The following is a 27,577-nucleotide window of genomic DNA, read 5'->3' on the forward strand; positions in this document are numbered from 1 at the left end:
AGGGTTAATTAATTAATAAACCTAGGGTGGATACAGAATCAACATTATTTCTTACATTAATACTTTTTTTGTGTTTGTTTATTACTAGAAAGCATAAGTTGCCTACTTTTGGGCCTAGTTTACTCGAGTTTGCTAAAAAGCTGAAATTTACTTCTGCAAAAGTCACGAGAAGACCATTCTGAAAAAGTGTTCGTCAAAACTGCATTCACTAAGCAAATCTGACATGCTGTCACCATTTTGTCGGACGTGGCCAAGGTCGGAAGCAAGTGATAAAGGACAATTTTGTCAGCTCTAACTTGGCACCCGCGGAAATGAAATGAACACTGTGAGAACATTAATTTACAATTGTTGCAAACCAAGGAAGCTCCTGGTTGCATTCGGAAAAGACAATGGTCTTTAAGAAACGTGACCTAATGGAACTTTTGAAATGTGGGTGACATGTCACTTGTCACTCTCAACCAATGGGACTTCGTGGATTTTTGAAAACTTTCCTTCGCTTAGTTTAGCTAGCATAGAAAGGTATAAAAAGTCATGCCCTTAGGGATGGGCTGGCTGCTGCTTTCTGACTTTCCGATGAGGGTGAAGTGCTGCTGGACTTTGCGTGGAGCACGTAAGAATCCTCTTTGAACTTTACTTTAATTTCATTTATTTAGCTTAGCTAGGGACTTAGGCTTTAGAAATGCTAAACTGTTAAAATCTTACTTAAACTTTGAATTTCTTACTTAAACTGTAATTTTCTCATGAAGCTTTTCAAATATGCTTACTTTAATGCTAATAAAATTGCATTTATAAAATTACATTTTGAAATACCATAATTTAGTAAATAAAATCTTACTTTTGACAAACAAGCTGGTCTTGGTTATTCAGAAGTGTAGGTTACTATTAGCTAGATCCCATCGCCAATGGTGGTCGTTTAAATGGTTAGGATTTATTCTAATGACAATATTTCTCATGCAGATGTATAAATTTGTATATAGTTTGTAAATAATATGTATATAGATTTAATCTGACCACCTGATTCAGTAGGCCCAAATATGTCATGTTTATAAATGGGTCCATAAGTTAGTGTAGAATTTTGTTTATAGGTTATGAAGTTGGGTAGCGTTGTTTATGATATATTTCCTATAGGCCGCTGGATCAATTCTCTGGTAGCAGAAATTGATGGTTGCTAAGGGTAACCAAAGTAATATGTTGGTTGCTAAGGGTTACTAAAGTGTTATGGTATGGAAATAGGATCGATGTTTTAACACATGTCGAGTTTGTTTTTCGTGCTATCTGTAAGCTATACCGGTATAGATTGTGTGGCGAGAAATTAGTCACGCAAGTCATCTGTTCTGTTTGCAGTGATATCGCCGAGTATCACAAGTGGTATCGCCGAGTACCATAGTGTTGTCGCCGTGCAGCACAGTGTTAGGGCTAGGTGTGAATCTTGTAAAGTGAGGGTTTTCTAAGAAATTAGAGCAGCATGAGAATAGGGACAAAGCGCCTTCCATAAAACTCACTGTGATAAAAGTATTAGTTATATCCGAGCTTGAATGAAGGGCAGAGTAGCGTCGGTGCATGATTATCTATAAACAGGTTAGAGTCCTGTAGGGGTACATGTTTTATATCTATAAACAGGTTAGAGTCCTGTACGGATAACGTCGTTATTTTGCTAACGGTGCATGATTTCTATAAACAGGTGTGAGTCCTGTACGGATTTCATGTGTGTTTGAAATTAGGGAATTTTCCGTGTGAAAGTGCGAATTTGATTTGTAATTTATGTTCAAGCGGAACTCTTAGAACTGTCACTTCGCGGTGCGTTCAGAGGAAAACGAGTTCATAATTTTACGTGTTAGAAGGGTGGGGTAAGAGTTACTCTACTGACAATTGAAAATTATCCTTAGTGTGAATAGCGCCGACTATTCCGAAGTGTGGATACTTGAATGTATGTAAACTATCCTAAATAGTGAAACAAACAGATGAGTCCTTATTGTCATTGTTTAAGAATTAATTTACACTGAAAAGTGCCCTTAAAATGGCGCTGTGAAAAGATTTTGTGAAGGAGGGGTAAGTGCTAGGAGTGAGAAGCGAGAAACCGCAGCTGCTGTGTACGTCACAGAGCCGCGCTGGGATTGGGTGACCTACGTCACAAGCTATATTCTGATTGGCTCTTGAGTCTCTAACGACCTGTAAGCTGATTGGTCCTTCAGAAAAACTTCAATTTTATTCGTTGAGCAGGAAAGTGACGTAGCTCAACTGTCATTGGCTTGTTGGTGTGTTTCGCGCACGGATTGGTTGCTTTGCGGAACATCCCGAAAATATTTTACGAACGATTTTACGAATTAAATTTAACTTTTAAAAATGAGTTATCATTTTAAACATGTTGAGAAAAAGCCAACATTATTTCAGAAACTTAAAAATGTATTCTCACCTGACAAGAAAATCGAAACGCGAGGTGGTAAATTACTTCATAAGTATAAAACACCTGCAGCGTACATGGAAGGTGAATATGGATATCATACTGTTTTATGGTTTGATAGCTGGAAACGCTATACAAAGAACGACGGTGTTTTAACTTGGCCTGATGATGGTTCATTTAACGTAAAAGTCTTGAGAAATTTACGAGAGAAAATGAATGCTCTTATTCCAAAACCAAGACCAACTCAATTTGAAGCTTTAGTTGAGTGGGAAGACGAGATGTATCAGTTACAAAGAGAAGCTAGTGGAATTAAAAGACCTACTAAAACTCCAGCTTGGAGAAGAGATACTCATGAAGACAGATTGCGAATGTGGAGGCAGGGAAACATGAGTGAAGGATTGTATTTAATTCAGGAAATGGTTATGGGTACTCCTGCTGGGAAATCTATAGAAAGCGAATCTGAAGATGCAGTTATGGAAGAAATATACACTACTGCTAGAAAGAATCAACCTTTGAGACCTCCTAGATCATGGTCTACTCCGGTGGTTTCTACTGAAACTTCACCGAGTGCACCTCCAATAAATGAAACTCCAAAACTTTATCCAAATAATTGTGAAATTATTGAAACTCCAAGAAGACCAGAATTTGATAATGCTCGAAATGAAGGTAGACATTTTACAATGACTCCAAGAGCAAGGGAAGCTCCAAAAGACTATGCAAGAGAAACAAGAAACGTTGAGGCTGTTGACTCTGCTGAATATTTTAAATCTAAAGAAGAATTAATTAGACGAATGACAAAAAGCATGGAAGCTGTGACAGTTCCAGTAACGATTGGTCCTGTTCAGCCTGTATTTGACCAAAGAGAATCAAACAAAACAGGATTAACTATTCCTTTAAATGCAGAAATTCAAAAGGTTGCTGAAAAATTTTACTCAGACATATCTGAAATAAACTCTTCAAGATCGAGAATGCCAGATTTAACTTTTAATGAGGATTTATCTCCAAAAACACCAATGGGTGCTATTTCAGATGTAGGGAGTCCTGAAGTTAGGGTGACTACTCCGAAACTTGATGTGGCTAAATTAAAAGCAAATATCGAAGAATTAATAATTGGAACAATTGGTCCGGATAGTTTGAATTATTATCGAGATGATGAACTACTGTTCATTTGTAAAAGTATTCAGTGGAAAACTAAAAATAAATATGATCAGTTAGAGGAACTAGCAGCGGAACTTGAAATCGATGTGAGTAAACAAAAGAATTTTGCAAAGCATTACAGATTAGACTTTTCAGAAAGTGACATTGAGAGTTTGAACTCAATGGGAAGAATACTGCACATAAAAGATTTGATTGTTTACATCAAAAAGCTGGGAGAACTCAATAAGTGGAGAGTAAAATGGACGAAAAAGAAGGAAGATGAAAGATTGGAAAAATTGTCAAAACAATTTCCAATGAGAGAGATTGCAGGTGGAGGATATGTTCATGTCCCTTGGTCAAGACAGGACATACTGCTATTCACAAATGACTTTCCAAAATTGAGGGAGAAACCAGTAGAGTGGTATAGACAAGTGGATAGATTTATCAAAGTGTCAAAAGTTCTGTGGATTGATTTAGATGGATTTTTCGACATTGTCGTACCATCAGATCTTTGGACAGAATGCAAAATATCAATAAGTTGGCCAAAAACAGAACCTGAGCGAATCAAAGAAACAGGTGCCCCAAATCCTCTTGTAATGGATTTTTACGAAAAAGTGATCGTTTGGATGAAAAACAAAATTCCACCCAAAGAAGTTGATTGGGTTAAAATAGAGAGGACAAATCAGGAAACAAAAGAATCAGTTCATTCTTTTTATGAGAGGTTACTGTTAATTTTTAAACAATACAGTGGCTATGAAAAATTAGATGAAAAGGACATGAGTCATTTTATCTATAGATTCGTTTATGGACTAAAACCTGAAATTGCAGATATGATCAGGAATAGCATTGTAGGATGGCAATCACTTTCTGTGGATGATATTCTGAGAAAAGCTAAGTATTGCAGTGATGAGTTAGAGGTGAGACAAAAGAAACTCAAGGAGAAAGCCATGTGGGCTCAGGTAAAGGTGGCTGAGCAACAAATTGCCAGCATGGGAAATAAGAACACAAATTTTGTTCAAACTGGAAATACGAACCAGATACAAGGAAAGCTTAAAGGTAATATTTTTCCAAGAAAATTTAGCCCAAAAATTGAGGAGTTGAAACAAAGATTACCTTGTTTTAATTGTGGCGAAATTGGACATTGGAGAGACGAGTGTCCTAAACCTCCTAGAAACTTAAAGAATCCCTTATTAAATCCACAGATGCAGAATGGTGTTGACCTGCAGCAACAGCTACAGATGCAACAGGGGTTAAACGAGTTAAACATTCAGCGACAGCAACAACAACAGGTGAATAACTGTCAGGATCAATTGCCACAACCACCATTTCCGAATTGTGGGGGAGTTCAAAAATATAATCCAAACGTGGGATTTCAGGGAAACGAACAGGTAATAAGACCGCAAAAACAGCAAAAGCAACAAAGGGTGCAAATGCAAAATGCTTCACAACAATTTTTGTTAACAGAAAGCCAAGACAGTGATTCTGATGATTATTGCTGACGGTGCCCGAGAGAGGAGGAAGAGTGTGTTGTTGGAGCCACTCTTGAGGTTGACCAGTCCGGTCCATTTGTAAACGGGAAAGTTAACGATGTAGACATCACTTTTCTAGTGGACACTGGCGCTACCCGTTCTACTGTTAGATCAGTAGAAATCGAAAACCTACCTCTCTCTGGGGATACCATCCAAGTTGTTGGAGTAAGCAATCAACAAATTAAAACTGATTTAACTGATCCAGTTCCAGTTGAAATTGGAAATTATAGAGATAAACACAGATTTGTGGTTTGTAATAGTAGTCCAGTAAATTTACTAGGCAGAGATATTCTGTGTAAAATGAATTGCAGAATATATTGTTCTCCTGATGGAGTTGAGTTACAAACAATGGAGGAAGATGGTTTGTACAGAATGACAATGATGATGATGGAAGCAGAAGAAACAAAATTGTTTCCTGCATTTGAAAAGAAAGATTTGCCTGAAGAACTCAAGGAAACAGTGAAACCTGATATATGGGATTTTACTGGGAACGAGATGGGTCTGATGAAAAACGTAGATCCAGTAAAAATTACATTGAAACAGGGAATAGAATTTCCTAATATTCCACAGTATAAAATGAAAACAGAAACAATCGAAGGTAATACGCCTATAATTGAAAAATTAATCAAACAAGGTGTATTAAAAGAAATGGAGAGTAGTCCTTGTAATTCACCAATTATGGGAGTTAAAAAGTCAAATGGAACATTTAGAATCGTACAAGATTTGAGAAAGGTTAATCAAATCGTTGTTCCATGTTGTCCTGTGGTTCCAAATCCAGCAGTAATTCTGTACCAGATTCCACATGATGCTGAATGGTACACTGTCATTGATCTTTGCAATGCATTCTTTACTGTTCCCTTACATCCAGACAGTTATGAAATCTTTGCTTTCAGATTCCAAGGTAAGACCCTCGGATGGTCTAGAATCCCTCAGGGCTATACAGAAAGTCCTTCAATCTTTAACGAATTGTTAAAAAGATCTTTGGAAAACTTGGACTTACCAGGTAGGTCTACGTTAGTGCAGTATATTGATGACTTGTTGATAGCTGCAAAGACAAAAGAAAATTGTGTGACAGACACAATAATACTGTTAAATCGCCTTGCAGAAGAGGGACATAAAGTGTCTCCAGGAAAATTACAGTTTTGCAAACAAGAAGTAAAATATCTTGGTCACAGAATTGCAAAGGGAAAAAGGCAAGTAACAATTGAGAGAATTAAAATGATACAAGCAATGCAACCTCCAAGAACACAGAGACAAGTCAGAATGTTCTTAGGAATGGTTGGTTACTGTCGACAATGGATAAGTGGATTTTCAGTAATTGCAAAACCACTACAGAGACTGACAAAGTCTGATGTAAAAGATCCAATTATTCTCAATGAAATTGAGATGGAATCTTTTGAGAATTTGAAAAAGAGCTTATGCCAAGCTCCTGCTTTAGGTATGCCGAATTATGAGAAAGATTTTGAACTGTATTGCAGCGAGAGAGAAGGATGTGCATTGTCTGTATTAATTCAGAGACATGGGAATTTAAAGAAACCTATTGCATACTTCTCTGCAGTTCTTGATCCCATTGCAAAAGCATTACCAGGTTGCTTGAAAGCAGTTGCAGCTACAAGTGTTAGTCTTGAACAGAGTGAAGGAATCATTATGGGATTTCCTGTGAAAGTTTTTGTGCCTCATTCAGTTGAAATATTGCTGACAAGAGGTAAAACTCAACATCTGACAAGCAGCAGATTGACAAAGTATGAGAAAATCATACTAGGAGCAGATAATGTTCCGATTTCAAGATGTTTGAATCTGAATCCTTCTACATTACTGCCTGATTCTGAGATCATTGATAACATCGTAACAGAACATGAATGTTTAGATGTTATGGAATTCTGCACGAAACCAAGACATGATATCAAAGATAGACCTCTATCTGAATCAGATTTTGTCTACTTTGTAGATGGCTCATGTTTGAGATCAGAAGGAGGTGTCTTAAAAGCCTCATATTCAGTCTGCACAGTTGCAGATGTTGAAGAAGCATCATGTCTTGAAGGAGTTCGATCAGCACAAGTGGCTGAATTGATTGCTTTAATTCGTGCTTGTGAAGTATCAAAGGATATAAGAGTTACCATCATTACTGATAGTCAGTATGGGTATGGAGTTGTACATGATTATGGACAACTCTGGTCTCAGAGAGGCTATATGACATCAGCAGGATCTCCGATTAAAAATGCAATTTTCATAAGGAGATTAATTGAAGCAATACAATTGCCGAAAGAAATCGCAATTGTCAAGTGTGCAGCGCACACTAAAGGAGTTGATTATATCTCAAAAGGCAATGCATTTGCAGATGAAACGGCAAAATACTGTGCAAGAAAAGGTTATTCATACAATCGGGAAAGGAGTAAAGAAACTGATTCAAATTCATTAATGCTAACAACAGTTGTAGAAACATGGAATGAGATTAAAGAATTACAAAATGAAGCAGATGATGAGGAAAAAGATCTGTGGTTAAGATCAGATTGTAGACCACGTGATGAAGATGGAGTGTGGGTTTACAAAGATGGCAGAATAGTCTTACCGAATTGTTTGATTGCAGATATGGCCAGATTATATCATGGCCCAGCACATCTTGGAAGAGATTCTATGATTAGACTTTTCAGAGAAACTTGGTTCAATACTAAATTCAGAACAATTGCAGAATCTTTTTGTCAAAGGTGTTTATCATGCCAACAAATGAATCCAAACAGAAAATCATTGGTGGGGACAGGAATAATTGGTCGAGAGGGTGGTCCTTTTACCAGATTACAGATGGATTTCATTGAAATGCCCTTACACAATTGCTTAAAATATGTTCTTGTAATCGTTTGTTTATTTTCAAGATGGGTAGAAGCATTTCCTACAAGACATTGTGATTCAATTACAGTAGCAAAACTACTGCTCAGAGAAATTATCCCAAGGTACGGTTTTCCAGTCACTATTGAGAGTGATGGAGGAAGCCATTTCGATAACAAACTGATGAAGTTAATTTGTGAAGCTTTGAGCATTGAGCAGAAAATACACTGTGCATACAGACCAGAGGCATCTGGGGTAGTTGAACAGATTAATGGAACAATTAAAAACAGAATTGGAAAAATGTGTCTTGAAACAGGTGTAAAGTGGACAGATGCTCTTCCACTTGTTTTGATGTCATTAAGAAGTACACCAGATAAAAAGACAGGTTTGAGTCCTCATGAAATTTTAATGGGAAGAGTTATGAGGCAAGCTTTTGTACCTGTAGGTAAACTGTTGAGCATAAATGACAGTGCTATTTTGGATTACTGTAAAAGGTTATCTGATATAGTGACTTCTGTATCTAATCAGGTGGGAACTGAAGCACAATCAAATGAGAAAGTTTTGACACATGACCTGAGACCCGGTGACTGGGTCAGAACGAAAGTACATCGGAGAAGAAATTGTCTGGCTCCTAGATGGCAGAAGCCTAGGCAAATAATTTTGATCACTACTAATGCTGTAAAATGCAAAGGATTGAAACGTTGGATTCATCCTAGTCATACTATTCCAGTACCAACTCCTGAAAGTTCTGATGTTGAAAGTGATACTACAGATGATTCTGATTCTGAAGCAGAAGGTGAAATAAATCCAGATTCTGAAGATCGACAAGAAGGTCGACATCTGGAACCTGTACCTGTGAATGAAAATTCAACAAGAAAAGACTTGGAAATTATTGAAATAGATTCTGAAGGTGAAGAGAATCTGTTAAAAGGAAAGATAACTGAGGATTCAGTTGTTTCTATTAAAGACAGAGAAGCGAAACAAAAAGAAGTTTCAGACCAGGATAGTATCGAAAAGCAGAAAAAAAGCTCTGAAGTAAGGAACAGAAATCCAAAGTCTGGGAAGTTGGAGGTAATTGAAGAAGAAGAAGAAGACGAATTACCAAGTACCAGTATTGGAAATCAGAGAAGTGTTCCTGAAAGAGTAAAACTGCCGAATAGAGAAGTTCCTGAGTCAATTGAAATTTCAGACTACAAAACTGAAGAAAGTGACGTGGATGGTGAAAGTGAAAACAGAAAGAAAAGGGCTTGGAAGTCAGAATCAAATGCTTCTGAACCAAAGAAGAAATACGTGAGAAAAGCAGACTACTGGCCTGGTGGAAGATTGAGAGTCAGGTTGATCAAGAAACCTAAAGAGCAAGTTATAGAAATCAGTAGTCAAAAGAGTCCTGGAAAGGAAGTGGGAGTTGGAAGGAAAATTGAAGTGGTGTCGAGAAAAGGAAAAAGAATAGTGAGACCAAACCAGAAATACAAGTCTCCTGAGTGGACTTATTTAGTAATTCCACCTGTTATTGACATTTATGGTAGTAGTGAAGAAGAAAACGAAATAGAGGAAATTAGTGACAATGATTGAAGTACAGAAATTTTAATTTGGCAAAAGGCTGAAGAAATTTTGTTAGCTGACATAAGGTCGAAGAAAAACTGTTTAGTTGAAGAAATCTTATGTATGACATAAGGTCAAAGAAAACTTGTTTAGGGCTTTAAAAATAAAATTATTTTAAAAGGGGGGTATAAATAGTTTAATTCTTAGAAATTTTAAAATAAATTTTGTTTTTAATTTTGAGGCAAAATTAACCAAAAATGCCTTATGTTAAGGAGAGCACTTCAAAGTGTTCTGTTTTTAAGAGATGCTGTAAGATGACTCTGGTGTGTCTGCTCATTTTAATTCTGCTCTGGTTAGTTTTAGCTGTGATCATCCCATTAGAGATGAATAGAGAATTACACAAAGTTAACATGACAAGCAAAGCTTTGGTTAGTCAAACTAAACATAGTGCATCTGCTAAAGTTATTGATCATCAACCTAACATTCATCAAGATAAATCTATAAGTGATTTTTCAAGTAATACATTTACTAAGCTTTTGAGTGAATATGTCAAGGTAATGGATGCTAAGGACTGCTATGTCTGCGTCAAGTTACCTGCTTCTGTTTCTGAGGGAGTGACATACAATATGCTTCCTCTTACATATGGTGTAACATGTAGTGTGTTAACTAGCTTATTTTATCAAACTGGACGCTTAGAATATTACTATTCAGATTTTGACGAGATTTTTGCGAATATAAAGATTGAGGGTGCTTTAAATAAGCACAAGAAAGCCAAACAAATGAGAGAATTTTTCCTTGTTACTAATGAACTCACTTATGAGTATGCTTATAAGAATAATCTAACCTGCAAATTGAGTGCTGAGGGAAAGAAATTTTTGAATATGGTTGAGGAGAGAAGAGCAATTTACAAAAGAAATGAATTAGTCAAGCAGACTAAGTCAAAATTTTGGCAAAAAGAGGATGAGAAATTAAATGGCAAAATGCTTGAAAACGTTGCAATACACATAGATAAACCAGTTAGTGGAAAGCTTTGCATTAGAAGAGATAATACACTTTTTGATAATTATTTTGTAGGTGCAAGTAACTGTGAAGATACTTATCAGATTTTGGGAGGTTGGGGATTCAAAGGTGGAAAAGATCCAATCTTCCCTGGGATTTATTTTGTTTGTGGTGACAAAGCCTACTACAACCTTCCAGACCATTGGTATGGAACTTGTTATGTGGGAATTGTTTTTCCTAAAGTGTTTCATGTTGATAGAGATTCAGAAGGATTGTTCAAAATTCATAATTATGTAAATAGAGTCAAAAGAGAAACTTTTACAGAAGTTCTGGGAGATATTTTTCAAGCAGTGATACCTTTTGTTGGTATAACCCTAAACGCAGGGAGAATTAGAAAATTGTCCACAATTGTTGACAGATTGTCAACAGACACAGCTGATGGATTCCAATTAGTGAATGTTGAAGTAGTTGCAATCAGATCTATGGTGATTCAAGATCGTCTTGCTTTAGACATACTCCTAGCAAAAGAGGGAGGAGTCTGTGGCATTTTACATGTACAACATTGTTGCACATATATACCTGATGAAAGTAAAAATATTGAGATGTACATTAAAAACATTACACAAATGCATTCAGAGATAATTCCTTTAGAAGAAGATGATTTTACAGGGAAACTTTCAAAAAGATTCCAAGCAATTAAAAATTGGTTTCATGACATTGGTAGTTCAATTCTTGGCAAGATTTTGGCACCTTTGATTATAATAGTATTCATTTTTATTTTGACAAAAATAGGTTGTTTGTTGCATAAGAGAAAGAAACAGTTGAAAGAAAAGAAAAGAATCTATAAACTTAGAAAAGAAGAAGAAAGGGAGATTGAATTACAGGAGTTACATAGAGAGCGTTATGCTAATTCCAAAGATTATGCAGAAACCGATTTTTAGGATTACTGATACAAATGAATTTGAATCAATTTCTCGGAAATTTTAATTACCAAAATTTTGGGTGTTGGTGTGGTGATTTGTTAATCACCAGATGAGGGAGTTGATGGAGCGAGATAGAAAACAAAATTTTGTTTAAACTCGCAAAGTCACATTTCCATAACATGAATAATAATATTAATGATTTGTGATGTATCGTGTTAATACAACCTAGATTAAACTTTACACATGGGGGGACTAACATGTGTGCTCATAAACGTGCATAAATGTTGCATCTTTTTGTTCGTGCAAAATAATAAAAATAATTTGTTGTTTTCGTTTTTGTCATTATTAACTGCAGCAAACTTAAAAGAGGCATGTGCTTATTTTGCTTTTCCTTGTCTATGTGATGTCATTTCTACTATTCTAGGTGCACATAAGTTTCATGGATTCATGAAGATTGGTAGATATAAACGCTGCTTTATTTGTTTGCATTTGCTAGGTAACATTAGACTAATTGGGAGGGTTAATTAATTAATAAACCTAGGGTGGATACAGAATCAACATTATTTCTTACATTAATACTTTTTTTGTGTTTGTTTATTACTAGAAAGCATAAGTTGCCTACTTTTGGGCCTAGTTTACTCGAGTTTGCTAAAAAGCTGAAATTTACTTCTGCAAAAGTCACGAGAAGACCATTCTGAAAAAGTGTTCGTCAAAACTGCATTCACTAAGCAAATCTGACATGCTGTCACCATTTTGTCGGACGTGGCCAAGGTCGGAAGCAAGTGATAAAGGACAATTTTGTCAGCTCTAACTTGGCACCCGCGGAAATGAAATGAACACTGTGAGAACATTAATTTACAATTGTTGCAAACCAAGGAAGCTCCTGGTTGCATTCGGAAAAGACAATGGTCTTTAAGAAACGTGACCTAATGGAACTTTTGAAATGTGGGTGACATGTCACTTGTCACTCTCAACCAATGGGACTTCGTGGATTTTTGAAAACTTTCCTTCGCTTAGTTTAGCTAGCATAGAAAGGTATAAAAAGTCATGCCCTTAGGGATGGGCTGGCTGCTGCTTTCTGACTTTCCGATGAGGGTGAAGTGCTGCTGGACTTTGCGTGGAGCACGTAAGAATCCTCTTTGAACTTTACTTTAATTTCATTTATTTAGCTTAGCTAGGGACTTAGGCTTTAGAAATGCTAAACTGTTAAAATCTTACTTAAACTTTGAATTTCTTACTTAAACTGTAATTTTCTCATGAAGCTTTCCAAATATGCTTACTTTAATGCTAATAAAATTGCATTTATAAAATTACATTTTGAAATACCATAATTTAGTAAATAAAATCTTACTTTTGACAAACAAGCTGGTCTTGGTTATTCAGAAGTGTAGGTTACTATTAGCTAGATCCCATCGCCAATGGTGGTCGTTTAAATGGTTAGGATTTATTCTAATGACAATATTTCTCATGCAGATGTATAAATTTGTATATAGTTTGTAAATAATATGTATATAGATTTAATCTGACCACCTGATTCAGTAGGCCCAAATATGTCATGTTTATAAATGGGTCCATAAGTTAGTGTAGAATTTTGTTTATAGGTTATGAAGTTGGGTAGCGTTGTTTATGATATATTTCCTATAGGCCGCTGGATCACTATCGCCTATTAGCAAGGCAGGCGCAGCGATGGAAATATTCCCGCTATCGCCAAAAACTAACGCCTGCTCTGACCAGTTCTTAGCCATGTTATCCAATGAGAGGTGGATAACATGGCTAAGAGTATTTTGTCGCTAATGCGTGAATATCGCGGTATTCTCAGCGATATTCACGCTATCGCCGGAAAATGTATCGCTTTGGAGATAAACGTTGCTAATAGCACGTTATCTCAGCGATAATTTCCGGCGATGCTTAGCGATAAAAAATTTGTTGCTAAGCCTAGTTAGCGATAAATATCGCTAAACGTTGGTAATATGCCCCTTAATATTGTTATATTTTACTACTATATTTGCAGTTACTCTGCAGTTAAAACAGGATTGATTTAAATGGTGCAACAAGTGCAGTGGCACCAGGGCCAAAAGTTGTCATAACTCCACTAAGCATCAAATATTGCTATATTTTTCTACTAAACAGGCAGTCACAAGTGTAGTTTTCTTGCTGGCAGCAGGGTCATTATTTGAATGGTGCAGTAACATCAGGCCAAATATTATCAGAACTCCTCTAAACACCTAATATTACTATATTTTACTACTAAACAGGCAGTTACAATTGTACCTTGGAGTTGAAAGGGGCTTGATTTAAATGGTGCAGCAGGTACAGTGGCACCAGGGCCAAAAGTTGTCATAACTCCACTTAACTGCAAGGGGCTTCATTACAACAAAACGATGCAGCTGGGCCACAAGCAATTTTTCTGAGTGAGCTGCGGCATTTTGAAAACACAGGGATGCGTTAAATTTACAACAATATGATGCATCCTTGTGCTTTCCTCAGCACTGGTGCACAATTGACTGCCATGCAGCAACACAGGCACCCTTGCACCACGGTGCAAGGGTGCCTGCGCTGCGGGATGACTGTTTTTGTGCAGGAAGGGGCACCTTCCTGCACAAAAACAATAATTGATAGTGTTTTTCTCTTTCTATGTGTGCTGCAAAATGCAACACACACAGAAAGAGGAAAAAGTGAGGGGAAATAAAAGTATTTCTCCTCTTTGCAACTCCTTACTCCTCCCTTGGGAAGGCGTAGGATTCGGACGCATTTCTAGGTTTACGAAATTTTGCAAATCTTGGTATGCAGCAGAATCCATTGGTGTTGCTTTGGAACACCCACAGCAACACCCATGGCACACCCCTTTCACGCAAAGTGATGCGTGAAAAGGGGCCTTATTCACAAGGCAGTGAAAAGCCACACAGGGTGGCTTTGCATGGTCTTGTAAATATGGGCCAGCGCACTAAACATGACAGTTACAAGTGCATTTATCTAGCAGGCAATAGGGTCATGATTTGAATGGTGCAGCAGGTGCAGTAGCAACAGGACCAAAAGTTCTAGGTACCCCATTAAAAACCTAATATTGCTACATTTTACCACTAAACAGGCAGTTACCTTGCAGACAACCGGGTTGTGATTTGGGTCATGATGGTGTAGCAGGTGCAGTGTGTAGGAAAGTAGTATCTGCTTCTTATGGTTACCCCCTCTTTTTGTCAGTGCCTCACTGTTTTAGGACTAGTCTGACTGGGATCCTGCTATCCAGGACCCCAGTCTATCTGCTTTCTCCCTTAAATTGCTATGTATATACTTTAAGCAAAAGACACTTAGTTGATGGACGGAATGCAGAACAAATCAAACCATTCACCCCCAGTCAAGAGATCTGGGTTAAATCCATCATTCTTTTGCTCACCATTCCACCCAAGTTTAGACCGGGCCATATGCAAATCAGCCTTGGCCCTGTGCCTCATGGAAACAGTCCAGCCCGAACTGCCAAGCCAGGTCCCCCCTGGACCGGAAACAAGCATCCTAGGACCGGTTTCGGGGTTTCACCCCTCTTCAGCCTGGAGCCCGCTGTGTATTGTGCTACATACAAATGTTCTACTGACTCAGTATTGTGTACTTCGTGTTCTAATCTCATGTAGAGACTAGTAGAGAGTGTTATATTATAGCCTTATAGCCCGCCGTAGAGGGCTATACCGGCTATTAAAGGCCCTCTCCAGCGTTAAAGGCCCCGAGCCGAAAGGCTCTTTAATAGCGGTATAGCCCATCTACGAAGGGCTATAAGGCTATTAGAACATTCTGTCACTAGAGGACAGAATGTTCTAACAAAAAAACAAAGCCTTTTGGGAGCGTGAGGGGATTGGAATCCCCTCAGGCTCCCTGAACCCTTTGTTCACAGCCAGAGCTGTGAACAAAGAAACATTGGAATGTTGGAGCTCCAGGCTTATACTAGCCATTATAAGCCCAGAGCACTCCATTGTTTCCAATGGAGCTCCCAACATTCCAATGTTCTAATGATAAATAGATATATTTATATAACTACTGTGGGGTTCTCCTTTCATTTAGTCACTCAGGAGGTGATATTCTGGGAAAACAAGCTGCTTTACATTCCTTCAAGATTAAGCCTGAAGGCTGCTCTCCACAGCTACCACTAGGATAGCTTTCTAAAGGTTATCTTTGACCTCATACATCCTAAGGGTTGTGTGGACTGGCACAAGGTGCCCACTTTAACTAGTGGACAGCATATTCCAGGCCACCTTCTCACACAGTGGCACCAGGCCCATAGGTTGTCAGAACTCCTCTAAAACCCAAATATTGCTATATGTTACTACTATATAGGCAGAACAATTGCAGTTATCTTGCAGCTATAAGGGGCTTTACTGGAATGGTGCTGCAGGTGCAGTGGCACTGGGGCCACAACCTGTCAGGACTCCTCTAAACTCCAAATATTGCTATATTTAACTGATAAATAAGCAGTCACAAGCAGGTACCTTGCTGGCACTAGGGTCATGGTTTCAATGGTGCAGCAGGTGCAGTGATACCAGGGCCAAAAGCTCTAGAAACCCCTCTAAACACCAAATATTGCAATATTTTACTACTAAACATGCAGTCACAAGTGCAGTTACCTTACAGGCAACATGGTCATGATTTGAATGGTGCAGCAGGTGCAGCGCCACTGGAGCCAAAAGTTGTCATAACTCCTCTAATACATAATATTGCTATTACATCAATTAATTCTATTATTTCCCTCTTTCATTTCATTTTTTAAAATATTGCTATTACTTACCCGCGCTATACTACTAGTAACAGCACAATACATTGCCTTTTTGTACATAAACAAGTCATAAAACTTTAACAGCCTTCTGTAACGTACATTGTACAACTACTCAGCAAGCTATAACTTAGAACAAAAGACAGCTTACTATTAATCACATAGGTGAAACCTTATGCATTTACCAATGCTTGTTTTTAAATTAAAATAATGTCATGATCCTTCTCTGATACTCATTTACCAATACACTGCCGATACATATAGTGCCGGGTTCCAAAAATAACTCAATTTAAATTCACTAATACACTCATTAAACTAGATTGTAAATGTGTTCAAAGCCTTCACAGACTCCAAACCTTTAAACTCATCATAAACACACATTCAAACACTCCCATTAAATTGTATTGCTCATTTCCCTTCATCCTCCTCAGGTCTTGGTCTTCCTGGGAATTACTATAATAGTTAATAGCTCATTTATTTATTTTAACATGCACTCTTTGCAATGCTGTAGCTGTAAATAGGAGAAACCAATAAGTGTATATTATACTGCACAAAAACATACAATATGTTTTCTCATATTTGGGCAGACATGGTGGTGTAAACAGTAAACAAAGAGAAACACCTTCCACATTATCAACTTCCTTCTATTAGATACTTCGAACTTCCCAACTTTATGACCGAAAATTGTCATTGTATTTTCCTTTGCACTTCACAGAGAGTTCTCTCCCCTAGAACATTATTAACCCCTTCCATGCTCATCATGGCATATACCTCTCAGGTGCTCATGACGAGCTGAGCTCGTCATGACCACACCCGTTTTCATAAGATCTTTAATAGAATGGAAATGACTCACCTGTCTAGGTCCTTCCAGTTGAGTTCGGGTTTCTTCACAATGACCGGCTCGGGAAGATTTGATGCAGGGATGCGTCTGGACCCTTCAATAAAGCAAGGTTCCTTAAGAGAGCAGCATAAGCCATCGGGCAACTCTACAGCAAAATGAACAAGACACACCTTCATCTATGTAGAAATGCATACAAAAGAATAAGCCAAAGTTCGTCATAAGAACTTCTTTTAAAAACAAAAGTCACTACAATGGAAGGCCTGCAAAGAAATATGAACCTGTATATGAACAGGCTAGAACTGAATTCATATGTTTTCTGACAAGGCTACCATGTAAATTCTTGAGCTTTGCAGTAATTGCAGGCAGTCAACCTTTACTTTGAACACTTTTAAATTGAAAATAATAATGAAGAGAAATGTTTTAAAAAACAAGGTCTAATTAAAATAGACCGAAAATCATATTATTCAGTGTCCAGAAAAATGTCGACGTTTGACAACTAGAAATAATTTAATAAATAATGAATTTTCCATCGCCTTCGTCTGTCGTAATCGCCCGTCACCACTGCCTCACTGCTCTTACCTGCACGGGCCGTGGCTGGCTTCAAGGCGTGAACTTTTATTTCTATGCAATGCTGAGGTCTGAATTAATGACAGAGATGTTCCTTTGCTTTCTTTGTCCTGTAAAATGTTTTTTTTTTATTTACCGTGATAATCAATGAATTTTTTAATTGGTTTTAATTGGTTCCAAGAGTACAGGCTGGTATGTACCTTGTTTTGTTGCAGATACATTTAATTCTGAAGGATGCTTAGAGAAACTATATTGTGGAGGATTACAAGCAGAAACTAATTTTTTCACGGGCAAAATTTAAAAAACAAGTAATTCCTTCATGGAATGATTTAGAACAGTTCAGATGCTCTCTCGCCCTCGGAACGCGAATACATTAGTTCCCACACAAAGGGGCCGATTATGATGGCGGACGGACCTGAGTCCGTCCGCCATCATAGAGTAGGGGGGAACGTCCGCATGGGCAGCGGCGTTCCCCCCGTGAAGATTAGGATGTGACCGCCAGGGTGGCGGTCACATCCTCTATCCTTAACATTGCGGCGGGTGCAGCTTCAAGCTGCACCCGCCGCAATGTAAAAAATGCATACTTTGCATTTGTATGCAGAAAGCGGCAGGCACCGCGCGGTGCACCCCCCGCCCCCCCTTCACCTAGGGGGCCCGCAACGGGCCCCCGCAGTGAAGTTCCACATTCTTTTCCACGGTGGAAAATCCGCCGTGGAAAAGCATCTTTTAAAGCATTTCCTAATATGGTGGACGTGTCTGAGAGACACCGCCACCATATTAGAGCTTTTCCGCCGCGGTTGTAAGCCAACCACGGCGGAATAGCTGCGGACGGAAACCAGGACCCACCAGCCATCCTAATGTGGCGGTGGGTCTCTGGTGGGTCCGCTGCGGTTTTTCTGCGTCCTCTGGGCCGGCGGTGGCTTCCGCCGGCCCGGAGGATGCGGAAAAAACGCAATCCTAATAGGCCCCAAAATTTCTGTGACAACCTAGCTAATTCTTTTAAGAATAAGGTAGAAGCAGTTTACAAGGTTTTGATGATAGGAAATGGGGATCATCCCCTAGGCTCCCGAGACATCGCTCTTAATAACAACCACCCAATTTTGAGACAAATTTCCATCCCTCACAACAGATGAGGTGGCCCAGTTAATTAAACGCACAAATTCTGGGGCCCTTAGTGACTGACCCTGTCCCGTCATGAACATTTGTTTTACAACTGGCAAGAACCTTGGCTTCCCCAATCAGTTTTATTAAATAATGTCATGGATGCAGGAATTTTTCCTTCTAAGTGGAAAGACTGTCAGTTCTTCTTCTAAAAAAACCAACAACAGTACATCCTGCTGAAGAGAAGAATTACCGCCCCATCTCAAGACTCCCAGTACCAGCAAAAATCCAGGAGAGACACCTTAACGTGGCTCTCTCTGACTTTCTGGAGCAGAACAAGATCCTAGATTGAGCACAATTTGACTTCAGGAAATAAATCAATCAATCAATCAGAGAACTTGTAAAGTGCGTTACTTACCCGTGAGGGTCACAAGGCGCTGAGGGGAGGGGGGTGCTGCTACTGTTCGAAGAGCCAGGTCTTGAGGAGTCTTCTGAAGGCGAGTAGGTCTTGGGTCTGCCGTATGTGGGTAGGGATGGTGTTCCAGGTCTTGGCGGCGAGGTAGGAGAAGGATCTGCCACCGGAGGTCGTTCGTTGGATGCGGGGGACGGTGGCGAGGGCGAGGCTGGCAGAGCGGAGCTGGCAGGTGGGGGTATGGAAGTTGAGTCTGCTGTTCAGATAGGCTGGTCCGGCGTTGTGGAGTGCTTTGTGTGCGTGGGTGAGGAGCTTGAAGGTGATCCTCTTGTCGACGGGGAGCCAGTGTAGGTTTCTCAAGTGGGGGATGAAATCACAGTATGGAATCCGCTCTGGTGGTACCAACAGAATAGATTTGTGGAATCTTGGATAGCGGAAAGGAAGCAGTGGCCCTTTTTGACCCAGCCTTTGACACCTTGAGTCATAGGGTCTTGATTCACCATCTAATGGGATCGGGACTGAAGAAACTGCCCTCAATCTCTTGGTATCTTTCCCCAGCAACAGAACCCAGTCATTCTATTTTGAAGACTTTACTTTTAGTTTTTTTCTTTGCTGTGTGAGGTTCCGCAGGGGTCCTTACTAAGCACCACAGTGTTGAACATTTATGTGGATTCACTTGCAGCACTGATTAAATCCTTTGGCTTCAACACTATATCTTATGCAGATGACGCCCAAACTGTTGTGTCCATTCACACAAAGGTAAATGAGGTAGCCATTTGATTTAAAAACTGTCTGACAGCAATTGTCAATTGGATGGAAAGCCAATGCTTAAAATGTAACAGAGGAGACAGAGGAGCTTCTTTTGAGGTCAGATTTGTCGTTTTGAAATCCCTCTTGGTGACCCTCCACGCTTGGCCCTTTACCCACTCTAGTCACCAAAGTAACAAATCTAATTGTGATCGTTGATTATAAATTAACTTTCATAGACAAGACATATCAGCCGATCTCCTTTGCTTCTATCTCTTGAAAATACAAAAAAGTTCTGCCATTCACTTCTACGGATCTTCAGACAACAGTGGTGGTTTCATTAGTGCTTTCTCGGATAGACTATTGTTACGCCATCCATTTGGGCATTCAACAAGGTCTGCTAAAAAAAAACATAAGGGGCTGCAGTTTGCTGCAGTCCGTCTTCTGAAAAATATTGGGAAAGCTTAATCTGCTGCCAAAGGGCTCAAGGAAAATTACTGGTTGCTTATTAAGAGCAGAGTTGCATTGAAAGGACTCTGTATGGCTTTTAAAGTCCTGAATGGAATATGCCCAGTCTATCTGAAGGAATTCTTTTTATAGTACACTCCAGAAGATGTTTGCAAGCAGCTTTTGCTAAGACTATGCAAGTCCCCAAGATCCACAAACCCTTCTGGGGTGGCAGATGTTTTGTGCATGCTACAGCTTTGCTGTGAAATCAAATGTCACTGTACCTAAGGCCCCAATCGAACTTGATGAGTTTCAGAAAACATTTAAAAACTTGGCTTTTCTCTTTCACCCCAGCTAAAGTCTTGATCTGTTCATGCTTTTATTGATCCCCAGTAATACAGACTCCAGTGCCAAGACGCCTTCGGGCATTCATCGCACTTTACAAATATTAATCAAATCCTGAGAAACTAATGAGCTTATTACTGTATTTTTTCAATACAACCTGATTGGGTTATTTTATGGGAACTATGTGGAGGTGTATCAAACTTTAGAAAATGTGTGATTTAAGCTAGTTTAATGTGGATTAAGAAGCAGACCTTTGAATACAGCAGAGCAGGAGATTTAGGGTATTCTCTCTATGGGAGAACTTACTTTTGTTGGACTTGGCACTCTCTGCAGGGTCACCCCCCAAACCTTTTGCCTTTACCTCTCCTGTTTTCTGAATTTCGCTTTTTGTTGTAGTTAGAGCTTTGTGCACTTTACCCCTACTACCAGTGCTAAAGTGCTTGTGCTTACTCCTTTTAAAAAGGTAAAAATTACTTATATCCAATTGGCACGTTTAATTTAACTATAGGTCCCTAGTAAAGTGGTACTACTTGTACTTGTACCAAGGGCCTGTAAATGAAAAAAGTACTATTTGTCCTGCAGCGCTTATTGTGCCTCCCACTTAAGCAGCCCTTCAAAACATGTCTCAGGCCTGCTATTGCAGGCTGTGTGCAGTTTTCAACTACCAATACAACCTGGCAACACAATACCTTTTACACATACAAAAGGGTCGAAGGGTACGGTTTAAAGGACCAAAATGTGCATCATTCCCCAGTCGCTATGCAAAACACAAAGAGATGCACAGGGTTAATAAAACCAATGGAAAATATTGGTTGGATAAATGGTAGAGACCATTCATCCAACCAATATTTTCCATTGGTTTTATTAACCCTGTGCATCTCTTATAAACACACTCCCCCGGGAAGTACCCCCGGTAGGGAACTAGAGGCTCTAGGGTCTCCGGGGTGAGCTGGCCTCCCAACACAACATATGTACACAAAAATAAGCTCCCAGACAATGGTGCAATTATAGAGATATGTGATGTATCCCTCCCACCTCTACTCAGTGCAAGTGTTGGGCATACAGAAAAATATAATGGTTTGTCCTCACACACCACCAGGTGTCATGCTTCAACATAGGACAATTCTCGCTCTCCAAAACCCCTGTTTTATGGTGAGTGGACCTGCACCTGGAGTCAGGGAGGCACTTCTAATTAAGAATAGATCCGTGATCCAGTACCCCAATGATGGGTGACACATCCGGAAGAAGGAGCAGCTGCATCTAGGCTCGCCATAAGGGACGCACCTTGACGAAAGTGTGACTACAGGGGTCCCTGTGCCCTTCTTCCATGGGGCGTAGAAGACCCATCTTTGGGATAATGGACAGTGAGATTAGTTAAGAGGAAGACACAGGTCACTCAGGTTTGGAGGCAAAGCACATTGCCTCATTAGGATTCCGTATGCCCATCGTGATGAAAGCAACTGACTCAATTGAGCCACAAGACAGAAGCCAAGTTGACAGTAACAGTGGTGATGGGGTACTAATTCCCCTTTTCTCCACAATTGATTTTAATCAGCAAGTGCCATGTCTAGTGAATAAACTGTTTTAGGATGACACATTGGTTGTCAACATACTTATATCACGGATCCAATACTAATTAGAAGTGCCTCCTTGACTCCATGGCGCAGGCCGCTCTCCATCAAACGGGGGCTTGGGAGAACGAGGATTGTCCTATGATGAAACATAACACAATCCTTTACATGTTTCTGTATGCCCAGCACTTGTAGGGAGGGATACATCACATATCTCTATAATTGCAAAATTCGCGGGGAGCTTATTTTTGTGTACATACAGTCTCTAACTAATAACAAAATGTATCCATTTTAAAATGTACGCGATAATTTAGATGGTGTATCAATCAATCAGAAAGAGCATAGGAAGACTCCGAGGTACAGATAATCTTACTAAACAAGAGAGGGACGCACTGGCTATTCTGAAAAATGATGAGACAACACATGTAATAGGGGGTATTCTCATGGAAGGTTACAAAATGAGACGAGGCGGTACTAAGGAGAAACAACAGCTTGTTAACTAATGAAAAGCCACTGTTTGTTGGGGTTCAAGGGGGCCTGGTTCCTTCTGTCTAGTTCCCCGTTAGCGGTTTTTCTTAAAAGTGCCAAGTGCATATGCGAATTTATGGACGCTCCCTAGAGCTCGCTTTAAAAGGGGGCTGCCAACCGGAAACAGGTGCTTGGTTTCTTTATTGGTCCCTTGCCGTGTGTTTCCTGTTCCTGTGGTTCTACCTTGTTTCCCTTCCTTCGAGCTCCGTTCCAGCGGTCTTTTCTAGTGCTGGGTTTTGATCCCCTGTTTCCCCTGCTCCCTTGTTTTCCTATTCCCTTGGGCTTTTCAGAACCCTTTATTGGGGACCTGTTTTTGATCTTCGGTGACGTTCTGGGATTCGCGGCTGCGTTTCCTTTGAGTTTTAACGTCCCGTTATTATCCCTTTTTTGTATCCAAACCATCTTGTTATACGCTGAGTTTGGGTGGTTTCACGAAGGAGCTGAATAACGGCCGTTTTTGTGCTACCTTCGTGTTCTTTTTTAGATTCCAGGGGTTTTTTGGGTGTCTTTCGTATTCCCTTTGATACCATTTTTCCCCTGTCCTTTTTTGTTCTAAGAATTGTGAATTCCACTCCCTTTGTCATTCTCGGTGTTTCCCGAGGGGGTGTGGTTGGTCTGGGGTTACGCAAGAAACAACCAATACGATTGCAGTGGAAGAATTCCTGTTTCGTATCAAGCCACTCCCGTTTGTTATCTGGGGTAAGCAGGGAGGTCGGTGGTTTGTGTGTGTACTTGGCACGGGTAATAGTAGTAGGGGTGTGTTTAATCTTGTCTCCTTCTTTCATTTTAGCGGTCTCGTCTGTGTCAAGCTGTCAGCTGCCAAGAAGCCAGAGGAGACGAGTTGTGTTTCCCAAGACCTTGGGTTCCCTTGTTTTGTTACCCACCTTCTCCCGGTGTCGTGTTCTCCACCATCCGTTTTGATTGCGGGTGTTGGGGGTCACGGTGAGGGTAGAGGATTGGGACGTTCTTCACTCCTGCGGTGTTGGGGCGGTCGGCATCGGAACAGAAAACCAAGCCCACGAATTAACACACCGCCCGAGTGAAGAATGGTTGAGGAGGCAGCAGGGGGGGCTTCTTCGATGCAGGAAATCATGCAGGCTTTAGCGCACATACAGGGTGAAGTCCAATCCCTGCGTCAGGAGAATCAGGAGTTACGGGGGACACTGAGTGAGGTGAAGGAAAGCACTAAAAGAAGAGGGAGGGATCCCTCAGTTAAGGCTAAGCCCCCATTGATTCAACCAGCCACATTTCAATATGAGAGGAGTGGGGGGCAGAGTGGGTCTCCTTCTCCTTTGTCCGTTACAGTGAACACTCCCGTGCCGGTGCCTCTAGCAGCTCCAGAGAGGTTTTACGGGGATAGTAGCAGATATGCTATATTTATGAACCAGTGCCATTTGCACTTTGTGTCGACCAACCACTTTTACTGACGACACTACTAAAGTAGCGTTTGTGATCTCATATCTTTCGGGTACTGCAGCTAGTTGGGCGGTCCCCTTAGTGGAAAACAATGATGCTGTTTTGAATAGTTTCCCGGCCTTTAAGAACCAGATGCATAGTCTGTTTGCTAAGCATGCTTTTATGCAGGCAAGCGATGTTGAGTTGTTAAAGCTCCGGCAGGGTAAGCAGGATCTTTTGGGTTATGTGGCTACTTTCAATAGCCTAGTAGCAGAGACACAATGGCCCATGGCAAAAAGAACCTCTTTGTTTTATCAGGGCTTGTGCGAGGACTTAAAAGATATAGTCTCTCAGGTTGTAGACCCCCCTGAAGATTGTGTTGAGTTAATTGATTTGGTTGTCAAACTCAACCATCGTATGAGTGAAAGAAGAGAGGAAAAGATCAGGTTTCACTCCCCAAAGACAACTGTAACCAAGAGAGAAACATCTGAGAATGGGGGCGTGAAAACAGATCCTGAACCTATGCCTTTGGGTGGGGTGCGGGGTCCCTTATCCAAGGAGGAAAAGGAGCGAAGGCGTTTGTTGCAGTTGTGTTTGTATTGTGGGAGGGGTGGACACTTTGCTTGAGAGTGTCCAGTGAAACCATCCCGGATCCCGGAGAATAAGGCTGTGGCTTTCGTGGGAAGGGATTGCGAGAGTCCTTTAGTCCATAAAAGAGGTTTTTGTAACCCATATGACGTGCAAGGGGCGGTTCAAAGAGTCCCGCATCATTTCACGGTATCGGCTTGCTTCGCTTACTCATCTTGTGGTAGAGCTTCCTTGTCGGTATTATTGGATTGTGGGGCCACAGGGAACTTTATGGACATTGGGTTGGCCGAGTCGTTGATGGTTCCCTGTGTGATGAAGAAACAACCTGAACCCGTGAGGGCTATTGACGGCACGGAGCTAACCTCTGGGTCGATTGTACGACAAACCGAACCTTTGTTGATGACATTTGATAATGGGCATTCTGAGACGGTCTGTTTCGATCTGATTGCCGCACCAGCATTTGGGGTGGTACTCGGGGTACCCTGGTTACAGGCCCATAATCCCAGAATCGATTGGGCGCGGAGGCTGGTTACGCTTGATTCAAAGTATTGTCTTCTTCACTGTTATTGTGAGGCGACTGATAGCATGTCTCCGTTGTCTTGTGCAGCGAGTGGTTGCGATCAGAACGGTTTGCCTCCTTCGTTTGTGGCATATAAGGAGGTGTTTGATAAGGATCAGGCGTGTGTATTGCCACCACACAGGGCTTTTGATTGCCGTATTGATTTGGTTCCGGGGGCCATTTTGCCCTGTAGTAGGGTTTATGCGTTGTCAGAGCCGGAGGAGAAACATCTACGGTAGTATTTGGATGAGATGTTAAAGAATGGGTTTATTCGGCCTTCTTCCTGTGTCTTCCTCCATATTTTTTATACCGAAAAAGGAGGGTGATCTTCGCGCTTGCGTGGACTACAGAGCGTTGAGTAAGGTCACAATAAAGAACAAGTACCCATTACCTCTTATACCGGTGTTGTTAGACCAGCTGCGACATGCCAAGGTGTTCACAAAGCTTGATTTAAGAGGCGCTTACCATCTCGTTCACGTCCGCGAGGGCGACGAATGGAAAACGGCGTTCCGTACTAAGTTTGGTTTGTTTGAATATTGTGTTATGCCTTTTGGTTTGTGTAACGCCCCTGCCGCTTTTCAGTTTTTTATAAATGAGGTTTTGCGTGAGTTTTTGGATGTCAGTGTGATTGTTTACATTGATGATATTTTGGTTTTTTCCCCGTCCTTTGAGGAACATGATGCTCATGTTTCGCAGGTTTTGTCTAAGTTGTTGGAACACCGTTTATTTGTCAAGCTGGATAAATGCACTTTCGGTGCGACACATGTTGAGTTTTTGGGATTCCTGATATCTGCGGATGGTATAAAGATGGATCCCCGGAAGATCGAAGCTATAGTTAACTGGCCCATACCCGCATGTGTTAAGGATATACAGGTGCTACTTGGTTTCGCCAACTTCTACAGGCGTTTTATCAGTCATTTCTCTGACATTGTTTCGCCTATGACTTCATTGTTGAAGAAGGGAGTGGTGTTTGAGTGGACGCCTGCGGCACAGTTGGCTTTGGAAAGATTGATTGGGCTTTTTACATCTGCTCCTGTGTTGATGCATCCTGATCCCGCTCTTCCGTTTTATGTAGAGGCGGATGCGTCCCAGCTAGTCGTTGGGGGCGTGTTGTCTCAGCGTGACAATGAATCTGGGTTGATGCATCCAATTGCGTACTTTTCAAAGAAACTACGACCTGCTGAGCAGAATTATACGATTGCCGAAAGGGAACTATTGGCCATAAACTGTCTTTTGAGGAATGGCGCCATTACCTTTGGGGGGGCTCGTCACCACATTACCATCCATATGGATCACAAGAACTTGGAATTTTTCCAGTCCGCTAGGGCTTTAACTCCCAGACAGATGAGATGGGTGCTATTCTTCAATGAATATGATTTTACCATCACGTATAGGCCAGCTGCTCAACAGGGGAAATCTGACGCATCATCTCGGATTTATGCGGATCCGTCACAAGGAAACAAGACGGAGGAGTCCTGTTTTATGATTCCTGGTGATAAGAAAGTTGTTTGTGCCCCCGAATTGCGTACACTGGTTCTTACATATTGTCATTCATCGTCCTTGGTTGGGCATCCGGGGGTCAATAAGACCAAAGAGCTGTGTATGCGTTGGTTTTGGTGGAAGTCTCTGGCCCATGATGTACAGGTATTTGTGGCCTCATGCCCGGTGTGTGCTGTTAGTAAGTCCTCGCACATGTCTCCGTCTGGGTTGTTGCACCCATTGCCAGTGCCTCCTTCCCCCTGGCATACGGTCAGTATGGACTTTGTGACCGATTTGCCGCTTGATTCAGGGTTTACGGCCATTTTAGTTGTTGTGGATTTATTCACAAAAATGTCTCACTTCGTTCCCTTGCCAGGGTTACCTACATCTAGAGAATTGGCTGATGTGTTTATGGCCCAAGTGATCCAACTGCATGGGGTTCCTACTGCCAACGTTTCAGATAGAGGGGCACAGTTTGTTTCACATTTTTGGACTGCCCTGTGTCGATCATTAAAGATGGAAGTACGTTTGTCAACAGCTTACCATCCACAAAGCGACGGGCAAACAGAACGTACCAATCAAACCATGGAGCAGTATTTGCGCTGTTTGCTAATGTCACTGACGGGCAGTTGGGTACAAGCCCTTCCTGTGGCTGAGTTTGCATATAATAACAGCATGCACTCAGCTTTAGGCATGTCACCGTTTTATTGTTCAATGGGGTTCCATCTCAAGACCATTCCTATTCAGCCATCTGAGAGGGTACCAGCAGTGGATCCCTGAGTAGGGGTTTGATTGAAATCTGGAAGAAAGCCCAACAGCATTTATTTGAGTCCAAGAAAGCCATGAAAGTACAGGCAGATAGGCATAGACGGCCAGCTCCTCTGTATGCA

The 27,577-nt window shown here is 40.7% G+C and overlaps 1 protein-coding gene across 1 annotated transcript in view; it reads right to left on the minus strand.

The window, feature by feature from the left end:
* The window catches only part of SLA2 (Src like adaptor 2), a 291,725-nt gene that overhangs the window by 8,766 nt on the left and 255,382 nt on the right, over nt 1-27,577 (minus strand). Inside the window, exon 7 of the mRNA XM_078650513.1 lies at nt 16,961-17,093. Coding sequence (XP_078506639.1) covers nt 16,961-17,093 — 133 coding nt within the window. The remainder of the gene's footprint in view (nt 1-16,960; nt 17,094-27,577) is intronic.

The sequence above is a fragment of the Lissotriton helveticus genome, chromosome 7 (genome assembly GCF_964261635.1).
Source record: "Lissotriton helveticus chromosome 7, aLisHel1.1, whole genome shotgun sequence".
Lineage (NCBI taxonomy): Eukaryota > Metazoa > Chordata > Amphibia > Caudata > Salamandridae > Lissotriton > Lissotriton helveticus.